The sequence below is a fragment of the Hemitrygon akajei genome, chromosome 20 (genome assembly GCF_048418815.1).
Source record: "Hemitrygon akajei chromosome 20, sHemAka1.3, whole genome shotgun sequence".
Classification (NCBI taxonomy): Eukaryota; Metazoa; Chordata; class Chondrichthyes; order Myliobatiformes; family Dasyatidae; genus Hemitrygon; species Hemitrygon akajei.
This window is the reverse complement of record NC_133143.1, coordinates 46,177,227-46,198,424: the sequence shown is the minus strand read 5'-3', so window position 1 is coordinate 46,198,424 and position 21,198 is coordinate 46,177,227. Positions and strand designations below refer to the sequence as shown.

Here is a 21,198-nt window from a genome sequence, read left to right as displayed (position 1 = left end):
GCCGGTATATAAGGTGTTGTTCCTCCAAGCTGAGTGTGGCTTCACCTTCACAGTCGACAGAGGAACAACACCTTATGTACCGGCTGGGTAGCCTCCAACCTGATGGCATGAACATTGACTTCTCTAACTTCTGTTAATGCCCCTCCTCCCCTTCTTACCCCATCCCTGGCTATATTTAGTTGTTTGTTTTTTTCTCACTCTCTCTGCCCACCACTCTGCTTGTTCTCCATCTCCCTCTGGTGCTCCCCCCCTCCACCTTTCTTTCTCCCGAGGCCTCCCGTCCCATGATCCTTTCCCTTCTCTAGCTCTGTCTCACTTTCACCAATCACTTTTCCAGCTCTTAGCTTCATCCCATCCCCCCCCCATCTTCTCCTATCATTTTGCATTTCCCCCTGCCCCACTACTTTCAAATCTCTTAGTATCTTTCCTTTCAGTTCATCCTGACGAAGGGTCTCGGCCCGAAACATCGACAGTGCTTCTCCTTATAGATGCTGCCTGGCCTGCTGTGTTCCACCAGCATTTTGTGTGTGTTATTTGAATTTCCAGCATCTGCAGATTTCCTCGTGTTTGCTCAAGTATTACTGTGGTGGCATCCGTCGGTCTCGAGAGACCATGGATCTGCGCCTGGAGTTTCCAGGGCGCAGGCCTGGGCAGGGTTGTATGGGAGACCGGCAGTTGCCCAAGCTGCAGGCCTTCCCCTCTCCACACCACCGATGTTGTCCAAGGGAAGGGCACTAGGACCCATGCAGCTTGGCACTGGTGACGTCGCAGAGCAATGTGTTGTTAAGTGCCTTGCTCAAGGACACAAACACGCTGCCTCAGCTGAGGCTCGAACCAGTGACCTTCAGGTTACTAGTCTGATGCCTTGCCCACTAGGCCACGTGCCAACACAAAAAATACAGTATTACTGTATTTTTTTATATAGAGGTTGCTTTTATAAGAATGTTTTCTCAGAACTTTCACAATAGTTTGCAATGTGCTTATCGGTCTTCAGAAGTTACCTCTCAAGTTGTTGTAAGACAATGTGAAGAAGCAGTCATCTGTAGCTCTAGATACTAGCTTTGTAGTTGTACCATTTAAAGAAGCTAAGTAAATGGTAGTATGGCTTTAATAAATTGTTAAGCTTAATTGCCTTGTAAGAGTAAATGGCAGAGAATTAGGATGGTTGTGTGTAGGTTGACTGGGAAATAGTGGTTGGAGTTTATTCTCTAGAAAGGAGATTATGATACTTCCAAGTATGTGTAGTGACTTTGCCTGGGATGGAGTAGTTTAATTCTGAGTGAGCAGACCTGTGTGAAACAGAAGGGTGAGGAGAGATTTAGTAAAGTATACAAAAACAACTGATGTGACAAGACAGGCTGAATGGTAAGGACCTATTTTCTTCAGTGGAAAAGTCAATAACAGGAGAAAGGCATAGATTAATTTAGCATATAGAATGATTTCTGAGGAGAGTTGGTATATATTTCCACCTGAAAATTGGTGATGTTTTACATCTTGTTGCTTTGAAGTAAAAATGTTAAAAAATATTTAGGGGAAAAATATTTCCCTGCAAGACTTCAGATCAGAAGTAGTATTTATAGCACTTGTGTTGATATGGATAAGGTAGAGCAAACAGTTCCATTTTATGCCATATTTTAATGATGGTCATATAATGTAAGATATGCTACAAGTGAGCTTACTAGGATTTAGATCCAGAAGTACTTTTAAAAACTGATGAGAGGGACGTGAAAGGATGCTGTGCTATTTAAAATTGACTTGACTTGTTCTTTAGCCAGCCAATCTTGCGCACGTTTCTGGTGAGCTTGTGTCCTTTGTGAAATCTGCTTTCTCCAGAGGGATTTTCTTTACCTCCAATACCTCATCTTTATTCTTGTAAAAGTATTTCCCCATATGATGTGAACAGTGTGTAAAACGCAAAACGTTTACTGGCTGTGAGATTTTTGTAGCCTTGCTGATCTGAATAATCACAGTTCTTATTTACTTGTGGATGAACTGGGGTTTGCATATTGTTTTATTTCATATACAGCTATTAAATCTGCAATGTGGTTTTCACTGAAATTTGACCACATGCATCCTTGTGCCCTGAATGCCTTACCCATGGAGAACTGAATTGTATCAAACCCAGTTTACTAACTTCCGGATTATTCCAGTTTGCTAATCCCAATGCCCCTGACATCGTCTTTCAGGTCATTGAAGGTCATCTAAACTACATTAAGAGGAAAAACATCATCATGCTATCAAGATGTGTGAATATCTCAACATAGTCATATCATTAAGTGCCATGTTGTACAACATGGGTGATCATGTTCATGACCATGATTGTTCTTGACAATTTTTTCTGCTGAAGTGGTTTTTCCATTGCCTTCTTCTGGACAGTGATTTTAAAAGACTTATGACCCCAGCCATTATCAATACTCTTCACAGACTATCTGCCTGGCAACAGTGGTTTTGTGATATGCAGCAACCAGCCAACACCTGCTCCCATGGCTTCACATGACTCTGATTGTTGGACTAAGCAGGCACAGTCAGCCCTCCTTGTCCACAGGGGACTGCTTCCGGGACCCCCCGCGGATACCAAAAAATGCGGATTCTCAAGTCCCTTATATAAAATGGCGCAGTATTTGCATATAACCTACGCACATCCGCCCGCATACTTTAAGTCATCTCTAGATTTCTTATAATACCTAATACAATGTAAATGCTATGCAAATAGTTGTTATACTGTATTGTTTAGGGAATAATAACAAGAAAAAAAGTCTGTACATGTTCATAACTGACGCAACCATCGTAGCTCTTCTGCCGATCCCGGTTCTCCCGTGATCTTTAAGTTCTTGAGGCTGTAGCGCTTTACGTAGCTAGCAGGCCATCCCTTACTAGCTTTAAACTCCTTCCTCTCGCTCACAACACAAGTAGCGAACGAACGAGATGCGAGGTGAACAATGCTCAACTTCTGGGTTTTCCCGATCCGCAGCTGGTTGAATCCGTGCATGCGGAACCTGCGGATAAGGAGGGCCGACTGTACTACACATTACCTGGAGTGACTTGCAGACTGACGGAGGAAAGGAGTGCCTTACAGCTCCTTTGGTAGAGACGTATCTCCACCCTTCCACCCGCCACACCATAGTAACACTTTGTTCATCTGATACAACTTTTGTCGTGCTAAGCTGTCGGATTTTACAGACTTTTGGATGTTAATGCTATTAATATGCCAACACACTTTGAATTCATTTTGTCTTAGATATTGTATAGTATTATAATAAAATGTCCAAGTCTTGTGAGGTTTGGGGGAATGTGGAATACCAAGCTATTAGGATTTCCAAATAATTGGATTACTTTATATTGTAGCATGAGATAACATAATGATAAACAATATATTTTAGTTGCCTGAATAAACTCTGTAACATGTTGTGAGCAGAAAATTTTGGGAACATCAATCAATAGGGCCAAGCTAAGTGCATTGGACTTTTAATAGCCTACGGCCGGGTTCAATGCTTGTGCAAAGAAAAACTGAGTCAAAATTGTTTATTATTCATTGATTTATATATTTATATTATGCACCTGAATTAATTTATTTTGATGTAATAGCAAGTTGGAAGCAAAAGAAAGATGCGTACATATGTACCACATGGGAAAAGTGAGAAGCAGTCAACAAGTTCCTGACTGTGTTCCTCAAGCCCGCAGGTACAGGCAGAATGACCCAGGTCTGCTCATGGCACGTTTGTTTCCACTGAAGTTACAAGCAGTCATAGACTGTGCTTATGGCCTTACAATTACCTTCATGGAAAATCTTGCAGGGAGCAACAGCAGTAGCTCCACAGAGTCAGAGTGCCCTCCTTGGCCGAAGAATGTGGCTCATATGGGTGGTACTTTACACTGGCATTTCTGACCTCCTTGGGATTACTTAATCACGATTCTTCACTTCCTGCTCATCAGTTCAATGTTGGTTCATTCAGTTACAACACTCTGTTCTAACTCAGAGTATGCCGATTGTACTGTGTGTGGCCCTTTAAGAACTGGCTGCAAAGATTGCACCAACTAAGTTACATGGCAGTTGAGAGAACTTATCAAATATGTTATTAAATAACAATATTAATTTTAGTGCAGCAAATCTCAACGATACTGTCTGTGAACTTCGCTAATGAAGTTCTCACTCATTATTTGAATTTTACACTACTAGAATGGCTTATAATGATGCTTTACTGCATCAAAATGGCTTGGATTAATATCTGAATCGTAGTGGTTCAGTATCAAGGATGGCTTGCTTACATTGTGTTTTTTTGCTGGGTCCTCATGAGACTCAAAACACACAGATTCTTCCATAGACAGAGTAGGACATGACTAATAGGGCAGCAAGTGGGTAGTTTATGAGGTGGTGGATCTTTCAGCCAGCACAGAAGTGTTCTGAACACTCACTCTGTGAACTTAATATTCTCAACAACTTAATGAATGTACCTTCTCTAGGGACGCCCAGGAGTCAGAGGGGATACTGCAATTTTCAAGAGGATTTGAGCATTCTTGACTCAGTTGCTCAGTCCACAAACAATTTCAACTGATGATAGAACTCAGACAGAGTTTCCATTTTGGGAATCTGGTATGCGTGAATGGTGTAGTCTGCTTAATGGAGTCAACAGCATACTTAGAGTCTTTTTGCCAGAGGTGGTAGTCAGGAAAAAGGACACTTGGGTTTGCTTTTCTCTTCAGGGTAGTTTGATGATATTGTCAAGTAACCATTGATGCTATCTTTCCAGGGTTTTGAGGTGCTTCTAAAGGTAGACCAGACCTCAGAAGCATGGAGGAGGACAAGAATTATTGTTGCTTGTTATGTCATAAGTTTTCTGTCAGTCCTGAAATTGTCATCTTCTAACATCCTTTTCCTTAATTGATCAAAGACGATACTGGGCCATTGAATGCAATGGTGAATTCTGCTATTCATGTCAGTGTTCACATAGACGAGTCTCTTGAAATGAGAAAGTGGTCCAATTTTGATAATGTTACTGTAAGCCTTTATTATGGAAGGGTTGTATGGTATCAGAATTAGGATCAGGTTTTTTAATCACTGACATGCGTCATGAATTTTTCAATGATTTCAAGCTCCCTGGCCCCCATCATCTTATTTTTACTATGGATGTCCAGTTCTTTTACAATTCTATCACCCAGCAGAAAGGCCACAAAGGTAAACACAATGTACACTGCAGATGCTATGGTCAAATCAAGACGTACAAAAAAGCTGGATGAACTCAGCAGGTCGGGCAGCATCAGTTGAAAGAAGCAGTCAACGTTTCGGGTCGAGACCCTTCGTCAGGACTAAAGAAGGAGGGTGCAGGGGCCCGATAAAGAAGGTGGGGGGAGGGTGGAAAATCAATCAGAGGAAAAATCAAGGGGTGGGGGAATGGAAGCAGGGAGGGGATAGGGAGGAGAGGTGAAGAAGGCATCTAAGGGGAAAGCACTATGGGTAGTAGAAGAAGGCAGAGTCATGAGAGGTGATAGGCAGCTAGAAGAGGAGACAGAGTGAAGGTGGGATGGGGGAAGGGAGAGGGAGGGAATTACCAGAAGTTGGAGAATTTGATGTTCAGACCAAGGGGCTGGAGACTACACAGACGGTATATGAGATTTTGTTCCTCCAACTGAAGTTTGGCCTCATCATGGCAGTAGAGGAGGCCATGTATGGACATATCTGAATGGGAATGTGAAGGAGAGTTGAAGTGAGTGGCAAACGGGAGATCCTGTCTGTTGTGGCGGATGGAGCATAGGTGCTCGATGAAGCAGTCCCGCAATCTGCGTCGGGTTTCGCTGATGTAGAGGAGGTCGCACCGAGAGCACCGGATGCAATAGATTACCCCAACAGACTCACAAGTGAAGTGTTGCCTCACCTGGAAGGACTGTTTGGGGTCTTGCGTGGTGGTAAGAGATGAGGTGTAGAGACAGGTGTAGCACTTACGCTTGCAGGGATAAGTGCCAGGTGGGAGATCTGTGGGGAGGGACGTGTGGACCAGGTAGTCGCGGAGGGAACGATTCCTACGATTGTTGCTTTCTAGACACCAGACCCAACCAGTTCCTCTCCATTACCACTCTCCTCCCTCTAGCGGAACTTGTCCTCACTCTTAATAATTTCACTTTTGGCTCCTCCCAATTCTTTCAAACAAAAGAAGTAGCCATGGTCACTCACATGAGTCTCAGCTATGCCTGGCTTTTTGTCAGCTACGTGGAACAGTGTATGTTCCAAGCCTGCACTGGTGGCTGTCCCCCACTTTTCCTACGCTACATCGATAACTGTATTGCTGCTGCTTCCTGCACCCATGTGGAGCTTGTCAACTTCATCCACTTTACTTCCACTTCCGCCCTGCCCGCAAATTTACCTGGTCTATTTCTGACAACTCCCTCCCCTTTCTCAATCTCTCTGTCTCTGTTTCTATCTCTGGAGATAGCTTATCTACAGATGTCTATTATAAACCCACTGACTCTCACAGCTACCTAGACTAAAACTCTTCCCACCCTGTTACTTGTAAAAACGCCATCCTTTTCTCTCAATTCCTCCATGTCCACCACATCTGCTCTTAGGATGAGTCTTTTCATTCTAGAAGGAAGGAAATGTCCTCCTTTTTCAAAGAAGTGGGCTTCCCTTCCACCACCATCAATGCTGCCTTCAACCACATCTTTTCCATTTCACACACATGTGCTCTTACCCCATCTTCCCGCCACCCTACCAACCAGGGATAGGGTTCCTCTTGTCCTTAGCTACCATCCCACCAGCCTCCATGCCCAGCGCATAATTCTCTGAAACTTCTGCCATCCCCAACAGGATCCCACCACTAGCCACATCTTTCCCTCCCCCTCCCCACTTTCTGCTTCCCGCAGGGATCGCTCCCTACGCGACTCCCTTGTCCATTTGTTCTCCCTGCTAATCTCCCTCCTGGCACTTATCTCTGCAAGCAGAACAAGTGCTACCCCTATCCCTACACCTCCTCCCTCACTACCATTCAGGGTCCCAAGCAGTCGTTCCAGGTGAAGTGACAATTCACCTATGAGTCTGATGGGGTCATGTACTGTGTCTGGTGCTCCCGATGTGGCCTCCAGTATATCAGTGAAACCTGACGTTGATTGGGAGACTGCTTCACTGAGCACCTATGTTCCATCCACCAGAAAAAAAAACAGGATCTCACAATGGCAGCCATTTTAATTCCACTTCCCATTCCCATTCTGATATGTCTATCCGTGGCTTCTTCTACTGTCATGATGAGGCCACACTCAGGTTGGAGGAATAACACCTTGTATTTTTTCTGGGTAGCCTCCATGAACATAGATCTCTCAAACTTCCACTAAAGCACCCCCCCCCCCCACCTTCACCATTCCCCATATACAACAGTTTATCTCTGCGCGACAGGAGAACACAAATCATAGTACAATAGGCTGTTTTGTTATTTCATATAATAGTGCACTGTATTGCACATAATGGCAATTTGGTTAATTATTGTGTATATTATTATTCTGTATTTTATTATTAGTTAATATTATTATTATCTTTAATATTCTTGTTATTGCTAAGTGCATTTTTAAATGTTGCTGCTGTAACGAATTAATTTCTCACTCGGGATCAGTAAAGTACTTATTATTTCCCTCTCTCGCCTTATCTCTTTGCCTGCCAGTCTTTGTTGCTGCACCCCCCACTTCTCTTTCTTCCATGAACTTCTGTCCTCCCCGCTCAGATTCCCCCTTCTCCAGCCCTATATCTCTTTCACTAATCAACTTCCCAGCACTTTACTTCACCTTTTCCCCTCTCAGTTTCACCTATGGCCATGTGTTTCGCTCTCCCCTCCCCCCATCTTTAACTCTGACTCCTAGTCATTTTTTTCTCCTGACCTGCTGAATGGTCTTGGCCCAAGACATTGACTGTACTCTTTTCCATGGATTCTGCCTGGCCTGCTGAGTTCCTCCAGAATTTTGTCTGTGTTGCCCTGATTTCCTGCCTCTGCAGATTTTCTCTTGTTTATGTCATGAAATTGGTTGTTTTGTGGCAGCAGTATAGTGCAATAGTAAAAAGAAATACTGTGAATTACAATAAGAGATATATAAATAAAATAAATAAGTGGTGCAAAGCGAGAGCATAAAATGAAGTAGAATGCATGGTCCTTTCAGAAATCTGATGGTGGATGGGCTGAAGCTGTTGCTAAAATATGTGTGTCTTCAGGCTCCTGTACTTTCTCACTGATGCTAGCAATGAGAAGAGGGCATGTCTTGGATGGTGAGGATCTTGAAAGATGGATGCCACCTTCATGAAGCATCGCCTGTTGAAGAAGCCTTCGATAGCTGGGAGGCTAGTGCCCATGATGGAGCTGGCGGGGTTTACAACTCTCTAGAGTTTTTTCTGATCCGCTGCACAGGTGCCTCCACACCAGATGCTGATGGAACCAGTCAGAACGCTCTCCACAGTACATCTATAGAAATTTGTACTGGTCCAGTGGGACTAGACGGATAGAGGGTTTTGGTTTTACCAGTTTTCAGTGTAAGGTCCCATCTTCTTGTATGTTTCAGTAAATGAGTCGACATTAGCATACTTCAGTTTGATCAGTGAGGCTGAGATGATCTTAATTCTGGAATGTGATTACCATAGATTGAATACTGTTCCATTAGCTCTTAAGATTTAAGTCCATTTGTGTGGGAAATTTGTAAAAGACAAGTGCAAAACTCGCAGAGAGAAAGTTTGAAAAGTGTGCTGCTCATCAGTATATCGAATCGACCTCTAGGTCTTGATCTGTTTTAACTTGGTTTCCTATTTCTTCAAACGTGCTTTCACTGTGTTATTTACCATCTAATGTAAGACTACTTGAGGTCTATTGCTTCTTTATGAAGAGACTTGGGAAATTTACTTTCATAAGCCACTATCCATTTTTGCTCAAATGGCCCATTAAGAAGAATATATCTTTTGTCCCAAAGTCCAACTATCACAATAGTATTCCTTAATTGGTTCAAATTCCAAAAAGCTTCTCTTAGTTATGGGTACAAAGGTTATTCAGGCAGATATATTGTCACATAGCCATATCATCATATGCTGTTAGGAAATTGATCATAGTTTAATAAAGCTTCAGCTCATTCCTTTTGGTTGATTGCAGTGGTAATGTGCCATCTTCAGGAACTTCACTGTAAATGACCAGATTTCACATTATAGTATAAGTTTGCAGCAGTAAGGGCCACGTGTTATATGACCAGCCCGCACAGGTATTATCGTCAGGTTTATTAACATATTTCAGAAACAATACAGCTGAGTAATCGCACTTGGCCTGTGATTCAAGCAACAAACTCAAAATGCTGGAGGAACTCAGCAGGCCAGTCAGCATCTATGGAAAAGAGTAAAGTCGATGTTTCGGGCCAAGACCCTTCATCAGGACTGGGGTGAGGGGAGGAAGAAACACAAGGTGATAGGTGAAACCGGGAGGAAGGAGGGGTGAAGAAAAGAGCCGGAAAATTGATTGCTGAAAGAGATGCAGGGCCGGAGAATGCAAAATCTGATCGGAGAGGACAAAAAGCCATGGAAGAAAGAACAGGGGGAGCAGCACCAGAGGGAGGTGTTGGGCAGGTAAGGAAATCATGTGTGAGAGGGGAATGGTGAAATGGGGGGGGAGGGGTGGTCATTACCAGAAGTTAAAGAAATTGATATTCATGCCATCAGGTTGGAGGCTACCCAGACGGAATATAAGGTGTTGCTCCTCCAACCTGAGTGTGGCCTCATCATGACAGTAGAGGAGACCATGGACTGACATGTTGGAATGGGAATGGGAAGTGGAATTCCAGAATTAGGAGATGTCCTCCTTTTTCAAAGAAACAGGCTTCCCTTCATCCACCATCAACACCGCCCTCAACTGCATCTCTCCGTTTTTTGCTCGTCTGTGCTCGCCTCATTCTCCTGCCACCCACCAGGATAGGGTTCCTCTTGTCCTCACCTACCAGCCCACCAGCCTCCATGTCCAGCACATAATTCTCCTTAATTTATAACATCTCTAGCAGCAACCCCCCACCAAGCAAACCTTTACCTGTTCTCCCCCCGCCCCCAACTTTCTGCTTTCCACAGGGGTTGGTCTCCATGTGACTCCTTGTCCATTCATCTCCCTCCTGGCACTTATCCCTGCCAGTGGAACAAATGCTACCTCTGCCCTACACCTCATCCCTCACTACCATTTAGGGCCCTAAACAGTCCATCTAGCTAAGGCAACACTTCACCTGTGAGTCTGTTGGGGTCATCTACTGTATCCAGTGTTCTGGGTGTGGCCACCTGTGTATCGGTAAGACACAACATAGACTGAGAGACCACTTTGTTGAGCATGTACGCTCCATCCACCAGAAAAAGTGGGATCCCCCAGCGGCCACCTATTTTGATTCCATTTCCTATTCCCATTCTGTCACGCAGTCCATGGCCTCCTCTACCCTCGCGATGAGCCACACTCAGTTTGGAGGAGCAACACTTCGCATTCTGTCTGGATAGTCTCCATCCTGATGGCATGAACATCGATTTCTCAAACTTTCAGTAGTGCCCCCTCCCCATTCCCATTTCCCTCTCATGACATACCTCCTTACCTGCCCATCCCCTCCCTCTGGTGCTGCCCCCTCTTTTCTTTCTTCCATGGTCTTCCGTCCCCTCCTATCAGATTTCACCTTCTCCAGCCCTATATCTCTTTCACCAATCAACTTCCCAGCTCTTTAGTTCACACCACCCCTCTCCCAGTTTCACCTATCACCTTGTGTTTCTTCCTCCCCTCCCCCACTTTCTAGCTCTGAGTCTTCGCCTTTTGCTCTCCAGTCCTAATGAAGGGCCTTGGCCCGGAACATCGACTGCACTCTTTCCTGTAGTTGCTGCCTGGCCTACTGAGTTTCTCCAGCATTTTGCTTGGATTTCCAGCATCTGCAGGTTTTCTCTTGTTTGTGATTGGCTTATGATTCACCCAGTTGTTAACACCTGGTCCAATGCCCAGTATTTAGTTTGGTTTTAGTTTTGCTTTATGGTGGTGAGTTGATAAAGAGAACAGCTTGTGTGTTCTCCCAGTGGCATTAGTGCTGCCTTCCCTTAAGATAACTGATTAGAGATTTTTAGTGGCTTGTGTGTTAGCCACTGGGTTCACTAAATACTCTTCTGCCTAGTGCCTAATGGATTATTGTGTCTGGTGATATTACAGATAAAGATAAAACAGCAGCACTAAGTTACTCCCAAAAATCAGATTTGCAGCACAAAGACATCCTAATACTTCAACTCTGTCTTGGAAATTTCAAAGATAAAACTTACTCGTTTTTAAACCTCCAAGGAATGTATCTTGTTTCAGTCTTCTTATAGAGGATGTCAAAGTTTGTTTTATATCCCATTTCACGAAACACAAGTTTCAGATCATTCTGATGTGATTTTTGAAAAATTTGCTTTAAAGCACATAAAAATGATTAGTCATTACTCACTAGACTTCTTCACATTGATGAGACTTTGTAAAGTTACAAAATACTTTAATGCACGCTAGCATGACAAGGACACTGGAATTTATAATGTGTCTATTCTTTAGTTTTGAGGAACTGAGGAAAATGATTATATTTCAGAATCAGATTTATTATCACTGACTTATATGACATGAAATTTGTTGTTCTATGCCTGCAGTACAGTGCAAAGACATAGAATTACTATAAATTACAGAGCAAATATATCGTGCAAAGAAGTAACAGTAAGGCAGTGCTCACAGACACAGACTATTCAGCAATCTGGTGGCAATGGGGAGGGAACTGTTGTGTGTGGGTCTTCAGATGCATGTACCTTATAATTATTACCTAATGGTAATATGGGAAGAGGGCATGTCCCAGATGGGAAGGGGGTGGTTGTAGTCCTTAATAATGATCCTTGTTGATGGATACAACCTTTGGAAATTACTTTTATGACGTGATGGAACTGGTTGAATCTGCAACCCTCTGCAGCCTCTTGCGATTCTGTGCATTGGAGACTCCACACCAGGCTCTTATCAAACCAGTTAGAATGCTCTCCACTGGACATCTTTAGAAATTTGGCAGTGCAATTTTATCCACTGTACATCTGTAAGAAATTTGAATTGGTAGAAAAATCTATTTACCATACATCTGTAGAAATATGTAAGGGTAACTGAAAGTACAAAAGTAGAAAAACGGAAGTGCAAAGAATAATTGGTATGTGCCCTTGTAAGAAGAGCACGTTACTCCTTCATCAAATAAGAAACACAATGTATCTTGTCTACCATAATACTGGAAAATCATGTTGCCTTAGCTTTTATATGGTAAAGTATCCAAAAGTACTTCAAAGGAACATTGTAAGACAAAATTTGACATCCACCCACATACAGAGATCGTGCTACAGATCTTCTAGAGCTTGGTTAAAGATGTAGATTTTAAGTCCAGTTTTTGATGGATGACAGAACACAAAGGGTAAGAGAGGGAATTCCAGAGTTTATATTTCTAGACAAGTGAAGTTATGGCTAAAAACACTCAAAGCAAGCAAGATATAATTAAGCAGCCTTGGAGGATTATAGTTGTGCACAAGGTTATAGAGAAGAAGTCATAGAAGGTTATAGAATTTTATAGTGCCAATTAATGAGGCACAAAATGAGGTCAAAAGAAATAAGCAAACAACGTATGTCTTTTCAAACTTGGATACCTTAGTAAGTTCTGCTTTAGTAACTTTTTCACCACTGGGCAATGATACCTTAGAGGTTAAATTACTGGAGTAGTGTCAGAGATTTGGATTACTGAACTGGAGATAGAGGTACAAGTTTGAATCTCAACAGCAGGTGGATTATTTAAATTAAGTTAACAAAATGTATCTGGAATAAATCACTGATGCCAGAAATAGTGATTTTGAAACTACTAGATTGTTGTTAAAAACCCATCTGGTTCACTCACGCCTTCCAAAGAAGGATATCTACCAGTCTGACCATCATGTGACCTCAGACCTTTGTAGCAGATTCCCCTCAAGTGTTCTGGGACATTTTTATTCTTTTCTTAATACAATGACTACCATTGAAATACAAGTTCTTGCTTCTATGAAAGGGGGACAAGCAGTATATATGGAGCAAAATCTATTGAAATTCAACATATTTCAATCAGATAGTACTTAAAATAACTGAAATAAGTGAGAGACCTGTGTGGTCTGAAGGAGTAAAATTGCTGCATAAAGGAAAAAAAATAGCATTTTATACTGATTTCTTCAATGTCATGGGAAAACAAATAGCTTACCAGAATCAACTCACACTTCTCGATGTTTTCACAATTAAGTATTTATTTTCCAAAATGAGATTGTTTAATTAACTTCTTTGTTAGAAGTGTTGAATATGATTACATGAGCTGACAGTTTATTAATGCTACCTACTGTATTGTTCACTGCATTCACAGAAAATAAAAGTCTTCCATATATTAACATTGTAAAGCTGTATATCTCTATTAAATATTTATGGAAATAATGCCAAGAAAATATGATAATAATGAAAGTTCAGTTTAGAATATGCAAATATTGCTGGAGGATGTTTAACTCATTTTTAAATGCCCCATGTATATAGTAGTTAATATAAATTCCATTCAATGACATTTAAGGATTTCAACCATTAAAATGTTTCATAGTTTATTTCTGATAATTATGCTATATGTAATTATATTTATTATCTTGAAAATTTATTTATATTGGCTTCCCTTAAAATTTGAAAGAGAAGAAGAATCAGATTTATCTATTGAAATCACATTTTTATTTTTTTTATATACTTCTGTATCTCACTTACAGATACCTTTCACCTAAAGGTTCCTGAATCAACTCCTGTTGCTTCACCAATTGGTAGAATAAAAGCCAATGATGCTGATGTTGGAATGAATGCTGACATAGATTACAGCATTGTTCCTGGAGATGGGCTGAATGTGTTTGACATTACATCTGATAAAACTACTCAAGAAGGAGTCATCAGCTTGAAAAAGGTCAGAACTATATATAGTGTTTTGAACGTAGTAAAGAAAATTCAAGTAAGCAGCCATCCCTTGTGAGACCTGCATTGCAGTCTGTGCCAAATACATGACTTCATGTTGCTGGTAATTCCTTTCACAAATTGCAATTGTGAACCAAATATCAAAATTGTGATTTTTTTTTCTTATTTGTTCATCCTTATTGGTTCCATGCTCTTTCTCTTCATTCTGTTGACTTGTTCTGTTCCATGCCTACTTCTACTGTGTTACCCTGTACAGGAAGCTATTTTAAAAGTTTGTGTCACTCTTTACCACTTGATTCAACTTTTACATATTCTCGGATAAATGGAATAACGTCTTAAAATTCAAATATTCACTCTTAAATTTTACCTATTCTAGAATTATAATACTATTCAAAGTGTAAGCACAACCACCAAGTGTACATGGTATATGATCCTGTTAATGCTATTAGTTTGTATTGAACTTTTAGTAGCAGTTTTACAGTATGCAACAACGGGAAACTCAGTGACTCAATGACTTTCTTTACTGCAAATTACATTTATCACAGTTGCTTTTCAGTTCAACAGTCATTTCCGCCACAGTTCATGCAGAATGAAATAATAGATCATTTCATCTTTGAAGGTTGCACAAATCCACAGTATTGTGCTTCATCTATACCTTCACTTCTTTCAATCATCTTTGCTTTACATTGTATTCACTGATCTCATCATTCAATAAAAAATATTGTTTGCAGTGTTGAAAATTACCATTGATCCCATGTGTGTGTCCAATATTATTTTATTCCTCTATGGCCTAACTTTAGTCCTAAAATTTTCAGTCTTTGCATCCACCTTATCAATGCCTATCATCATCTTAAAGATCTCCATTAACTTTCTACTCAACACTCTGAACACAAGAAGAAAAAGCAAATTTATGTAATTAAACTTTTTTAAAATTTGATATAATTTTAATAAATCTGTGACCACTTGCTACAATGCATTGTATAGGAGTGAAAGTTGTGCACATTTAAATATTATCAAAGATATTCACAATAGAAATGTAACATACATAATTCAATAGATATTATGTATTTTCATTTAGCCTTATCTGACAGTTTTATCATCTCCATATTAAGCCTTTTCGGACTGTTTTATTCATCCGGAAACTCAATGCCCTCTTGAAATATTCAAACTCTATCAACACAGTTTACTGTTTCTCTTAACTTAGTGTCATCTATAAACTAGTTATAAAAATACAAAGACCATGAAGCAGATCATTAAGTTAGATGGTGGAAATCAGGTTCTATGCAGATATCTTATGAGCACAGCTTGTTACATTCCAGCAATCTCTGTCTTGTCTCCTAACTCTCAGCTCATATTATATGATTTGCAGACTTTAATTTTTGATAAGGTCTTGTTCAGAATATTGTTAGATACTTCCAGCAAGTTGATAAAAGCAGCAACCACAGAATCCCATACCATTATAATTGGTGACCATTTCAAAAATTGGTCAGAGAATCATTTGTGCCAATTTAGACTGATGATACTTGATCAGATCATACATGCTGAAGTGCTTGTCAAGTTCTAATGATTTCACTGTTGATGCACATAGTCCCAGTCCGTTATCCTCACTGTACTCCTGAATCTATAAATAATTTCTTCCCTGCATTCCGTTAGCGACCTAGAATGTATCTGAACCGAGTGATTTATCAATTTTAAGTACGCCCAGTGTTTCCCCATTCCTTAAAGAAGAATCAATTTTTAAACCTTCCAGAATCCCAACTACATCTTTGGCTGAGCATCCTGTAATACCTCATTCCTTGTTGAAGACTGGTAAAAGGTATCCTGTCCTTTGGTTCCCTGAATATACGCATTTTGTTTCTGAACCTTGATCGGTTCCACCTCTGGTTGAAACCATTTTCTCGTCTGACTTCTCGGTTTGTTTTCTCATGTCACCTGAATCTAGAATGTTTGCCCACTTTAATTGGAAACGAACAGATCCTGAAGGTTTGCCTGTCTCCTGAACCTTACTTTATCCTTTAACTTTTATTTTAAATTTTTCCTAAATTCATTAAGTACATTCCTTGATTTATATTTTGCTCTAATAATGTTCCCTTTTCCCCTTCTATAATGAGTGATGTAGAGTATTCATTCACTGTCTTCCATTCATATCTTTTCCAACATGGTCTCCTTTGCATCTTTCTTAAATGAATCATCGTCCCCATTACAGCTTTATTTTTTTTATTAAAGTGTCTATTTTCATATACTTTGTACTGTATGTTTATTTTTATTTTCCATTTTATTGTGTTTTGTTGTTATTGTTTTAATGGCTTTCTCACATCATTGGATTTCCACTCTCCCTTTGTGTTGATTGATGGTCATGTTTGCAAATGGGGCTTTCCAGCTTGTCTTCAGGTTTCAGAAATATTAAGAAAAGAAATGCAGTGAAAATCAAAACAGTTTTTTATTAATGGTTTGTGTTCATGGTGCAAATTAGAAAATTGAGAACCACACAAATCCATTTCAAGAGGAAAGCTTCCAGTGAAAATAGTAATCCACTGAATTAAAAAGAAAATCTTTCAAGCTGATATTTTTTTTTCTGAAGTTTATCCCAAGAATTGTTTAATTGCATGTAGAGGTTTTGGATTTAAGAGGAACATGTGAATTTACTATATTTTAGTTATTACTAGTATTTGTAAGTTTATCCATCAATCACCAATTCAATCCTATTTATTGTGGTTAATTTATTTCATGTTGTTCTAAATATAACGTACTTACGTCAGAAAAAAAACCTCAAGGCTCATTAAATGATCTTGATCATTCCAAACATTGTGATGTTTTTATTGGATCTGATTTCCATTGATAGCTCTAGCAATTGTCCATCAATCTTAATACCATTTCTTTATAGTTTATAGTTTAATTGATATATATGCATTCTTTCCCAAAGCCGCTGGACTATGAAAATAAGAAATCTTACGTCTTCAAAGTAGATGCCGTAGATCCTCATCCTGATAATCGCTTCCTGTCAATGGGTCCTTTCAAAGACACAGCTACCATCAAGGTCACCATTCTCGATGTGGATGAACCTCCCGTTTTCAGCAGGTCCTCCTACGTAATGGATGTTTATGAAGACACCAATGTGGGCAGTATTATTGGAGCAGTAACAGCACAAGATTCTGATGTTAGCAACAGCCCTGTCAGGTAGGCTGAAAGTATGTCATTGGAATATGAAACTAATGTACAGTGGCATGCAAAAGTTTGGGCACCCCTGGTCAAAATTTCTGTTAGTGTGAATAGCTAAGTGAGTAAAGATGACCTGATTTCCAAAAGGCATAAAGTTAAAGATGACACATTTCTTTAATATTTTAAGCAAGAATCCTTTTTTATTTCCATCTTTTACAGTTTCAAAATAACAAAAAAGGAAAAGGGCCCGAAGCAAAGGTTTGGGCACCATCATGGTCAGTACTTAATAACACCCCCTTTGGCAAGTATCACAGCTTGTAAACGCTTTCTGTAGCCAGCTAAGAGTCTTTTATTTCTTGATTGGGGGATTTTCGCCCATTCTTCCTTGCAAAAGGCTTCTAGTTCTGTGAGATTCTTGGGCCGTCTTGCATGCACTGATATTTGACGTCTATCCACAGAATTTCGATGACGTTTAGATTGAGGGACTGTGAGGGCCATGGCAAAACCTTCAGCTTGCACCTCTCGAGGTAGTCCATTGTGGATTTTGAGATGTGTTTAGGATCATTATCCTGTTATAGAAGCCATTCTCATTTCATCTTCGGCTTTTTTTTTTACAGATGGTGTGATGTTTGCTTCCAGAATTTGCTGGTATTTAATTGAATTCACTCTTTCCTCTACCAGTGAAATGTTCCCCGTGCCACTGGCTGCAACACAAGCCAAAAGCATGATCGATCCACCCCTGTGCTTAACAGTTGGAGAGGTGTTCTTTTCATGAAATTCTGCACCCTTTTTTCTCCAAACATACCTTTGCTCATTGCAGCCAAGAAGTTCTATTTTAACTTCATCATTCCACAGGACTTGTTTCCAAAATGCATCAGGCTTGTTTAGATGTTCCTTTGCAAACTTCTGACACTGAATTTTGTGGTGAGGAATCAGGAAAGGTTTTCTCCTGATGACTCTTCCATGAAGGTCATATTTGTGCACGTGTCACTGCATAGTAGAACAGTGCACCACCACTCCAGAGTCTGCTAAATTTTCCTGAAGGTGTTTTGCAGTCAAACGGGGGTTTTGATTTGCGTTCCTAGCAATCCTACACGCGGTTCTCTCAGAAAGTTTTCTTGGTCTTCCAGACCTCAACTTGAACTGCACTGTTCCTGTTAACTGCCATTTCTTAATTACATTACAAACTGAGGAAACCATTACCGGAAAATGCTTTGCTATCTTCTCATAGGCTTCTCCTGCTTTGTGAGCATCATTTATTTTAATTTTCAGAGTGCTAGGCAGCTGCTTAGAGGAGCTCATGGCTGCTGATTGTTGGGACAAGGTTTGATGTGTCAGGGTATTTATAAACACGTACAAACAAGCCGGATGAACTCAGAAGGTCGGGCAGCATCCGTTGAAATGAGCAGTCAATGTTTAGGGCCGAGACCCTTTGTCTCTGAGTTCATCCAGCTTGTTTGCACATGTTGATTTGACCACAGCATCTGCAGTGTCCTTAGCGTATTTATAAAGCTTTGCCATTTGCATCACCAGGCCTTTCCTAATAATGACTGTGAACAAGCCATAGCCCTAACAAGCTATTTAAGGTCCGAGGCTTTGGTAAAAGTTATCTGAGAGCTCAAATCTCTTGGGGTGCCCAGACTTTTGCATGGTACTCCTTTCCTTTTTTTCACTCTAAAATTGTACAAAGCAAAAATAATGCGCTAATCTTGCTTAAAATGTTGAAAAGAATGTTTCATCTTTAACATTATGATTTTTGGAGATCAGTTCATCTTCTACTCACTTAACTATTCACAGTTAACCGGGGTGCCCAAACTTTGCATGCCACTGTATATCTCTCTTTTCACATAACAAAGTTTCTCCAACAAATTAAGTCCTTTTGAACTACTGTTGCAATGTAATTCTGTAGAAACTGAAATCTCTTTCCAGTGGTGCTGGATTGAAAATTTTATTTTTATCGTACTTCAAGAATGATGCGGGTACAGCAGTTAAGTCACAAAAGATATACTAGCTATATCCATTAATGGAACATCTAATTATTGAGCTTTGGAGCTGATAAACCACTTTCTAAAGGATGATTTTTGGTTCTAACATATGTAAGTTGTGCATTTAACAAAGTTCGTAAAATGCTTGAGTAGAGCCACATTGAGACTTTAATGGCAAACACAAATGCATTTTAATTATATACATTGTCGATGTAACAAAACATCTCAATGTGATATGCAGGAATATTACCAATAACATTTGATTCTGAGCCATACACAGAGATATTCAGGCAGAAGTTCAAAATCTTAATTAAAGAGCTACAGTATTTTTCTAGGAGTGTTGGAAATGAGGAATGAGAGAAAGAGAATCTGAGGGGGAAAGTCAGGAAATTGTATGAGCACTGAATCTTACCAGCTAATAGCACATTTGCTTCTGTTGAAGTAGTTGAAATGGAATGATTCTATGACCAGAGTAGAAAGAACATGGTTATCTCACTGGGCTGTGTGCCTGGAACTCTTAATAGAATAAAAAAGAGAAGGCCTTGGAGATGCTTGAGATTAAGAATAGAAACTCTCTGCATGCTTTTCTTTTGTAGGATAAATTGTATCATTCTAAAAGGTTTGCACCATACTGCTCTATTCACAAATTATTCTCAGCAGCATAATTTTTAAAGTTATGAGAAGACCATACTATTTAATTAAATTGCTCACATACCCTCCCAAATTCAAGGAATTCCTAACAGGTTATGGCCGCTTCCATTTGCTTCAATAATTGTAACACATTCAGATACATAAGTTGAATCAAGCAACAAAGCATTTCAAAGTCTGGTTTAGCTGTGAACTTGATCTCGGTTGGACGGGCAGAGATTTTCTACACTTCTTGCTACCTCGGTTGAGCAGCTGACATAATCCCAAACATACCCCAGACGTCTTTTCCCTCCTCCTATAAGGCAAATATTCAAAAGCCTGAAAGAATATACCGCCAGGCTCAAATACAGCTTCTACCCCACTGTTAGAGAATTGAGCGGTCCACTAGTATGATAAGATATACTCTTAACCTCACAATTTACTTAATCATGGACTGAGTTACAGAGAAATTGCCTGCACCGCACCTTCTCTGTAACTCTTAACATTGTATTCTACATTTTGCTAGTCGTTTACCTTGTACTACCTCAATGCAGTGTTATAATGAAATGATCTGTATGGATGGCATGCAGAACAATTATTTTTCACTGTACTGGGTACATGTGACAATAATAAATCAATTTACCAATTTGTCACAGGAAACTGTAGTTCAAAGTGAAAAATTAACCACTTCCCTTGAATCCTCCCCACATTTAATCTGATTCAATATGCTCTGTCATCTGTAAAACCAATATCCTATAGTGGAATGGTAAATGGTAGTGAAAATGGAGCATAATCTAAATATGGGCAGAACTTGAAATGAAAACAAATATGTCCAAATGCCTGAAATAAGTAATATTTCAAGAATTCTTTCAGACAAATTCAAGATAACCTCTAAGGCCAATGTAATCTGGTGATTTAGATGAGCATTGGAAAAAAATCAAGGTAGTATCAGAACTAATGAGAACTGTTTTTCAATCCACCTAGTATTCAGTAGGTATTCTTGCATTTGTTGTTAAATTTCAAAGTTTAAAGTACATTTATTATCAAAGTATATATATTTTATACAACCTTGAGATTTGTCTCCTTCCAGACAGCCACAAAACAAAATCATGCAAGTAGTCAAAGTAAGCAAATAGCATTTCGAACTGAAGTGAGTCACAGACACAAAGCCAGGCCTCACTGCAGCTGATTGTTGAGTCCTTTTCTTGCAGGCTACAAACTCAGTTCAGCACAGGGACAAGTAAATCTCGTCAAGCAGCAAGCTGGACAGTCCTCTGGTCCTGCCACCCTGACCTTTTCAACTTGGCCTAGTGCTTAAGTTGTCCAAAATTCAAGTTGTTCCTTCCTCTTCGACCCAGGCCCTGCCACTTCACTATGCTCTTGGACCATAGCCCTGGCACTTTGATTTGACCTGGCACTTAAATTTATCAAACCTTGTGTCTTTTCTCACTCTTGGGCCCAGGCTCTGC

The 21,198-nt window shown here is 40.1% G+C and overlaps 1 protein-coding gene across 3 annotated transcripts in view; it reads left to right on the top strand.

The window, feature by feature from the left end:
- The window catches only part of LOC140713763 (cadherin-12-like), a 421,855-nt gene that overhangs the window by 245,329 nt on the left and 155,328 nt on the right, over positions 1-21,198 (top strand). For all 3 annotated transcript variants that reach the window (XM_073024264.1, XM_073024265.1, XM_073024263.1), the window contains exons 6-7: positions 13,763-13,950; positions 16,882-17,135. In XM_073024264.1, the coding sequence (XP_072880365.1) occupies positions 13,763-13,950; positions 16,882-17,135 (442 nt within the window). The remainder of the gene's footprint in view (positions 1-13,762; positions 13,951-16,881; positions 17,136-21,198) is intronic.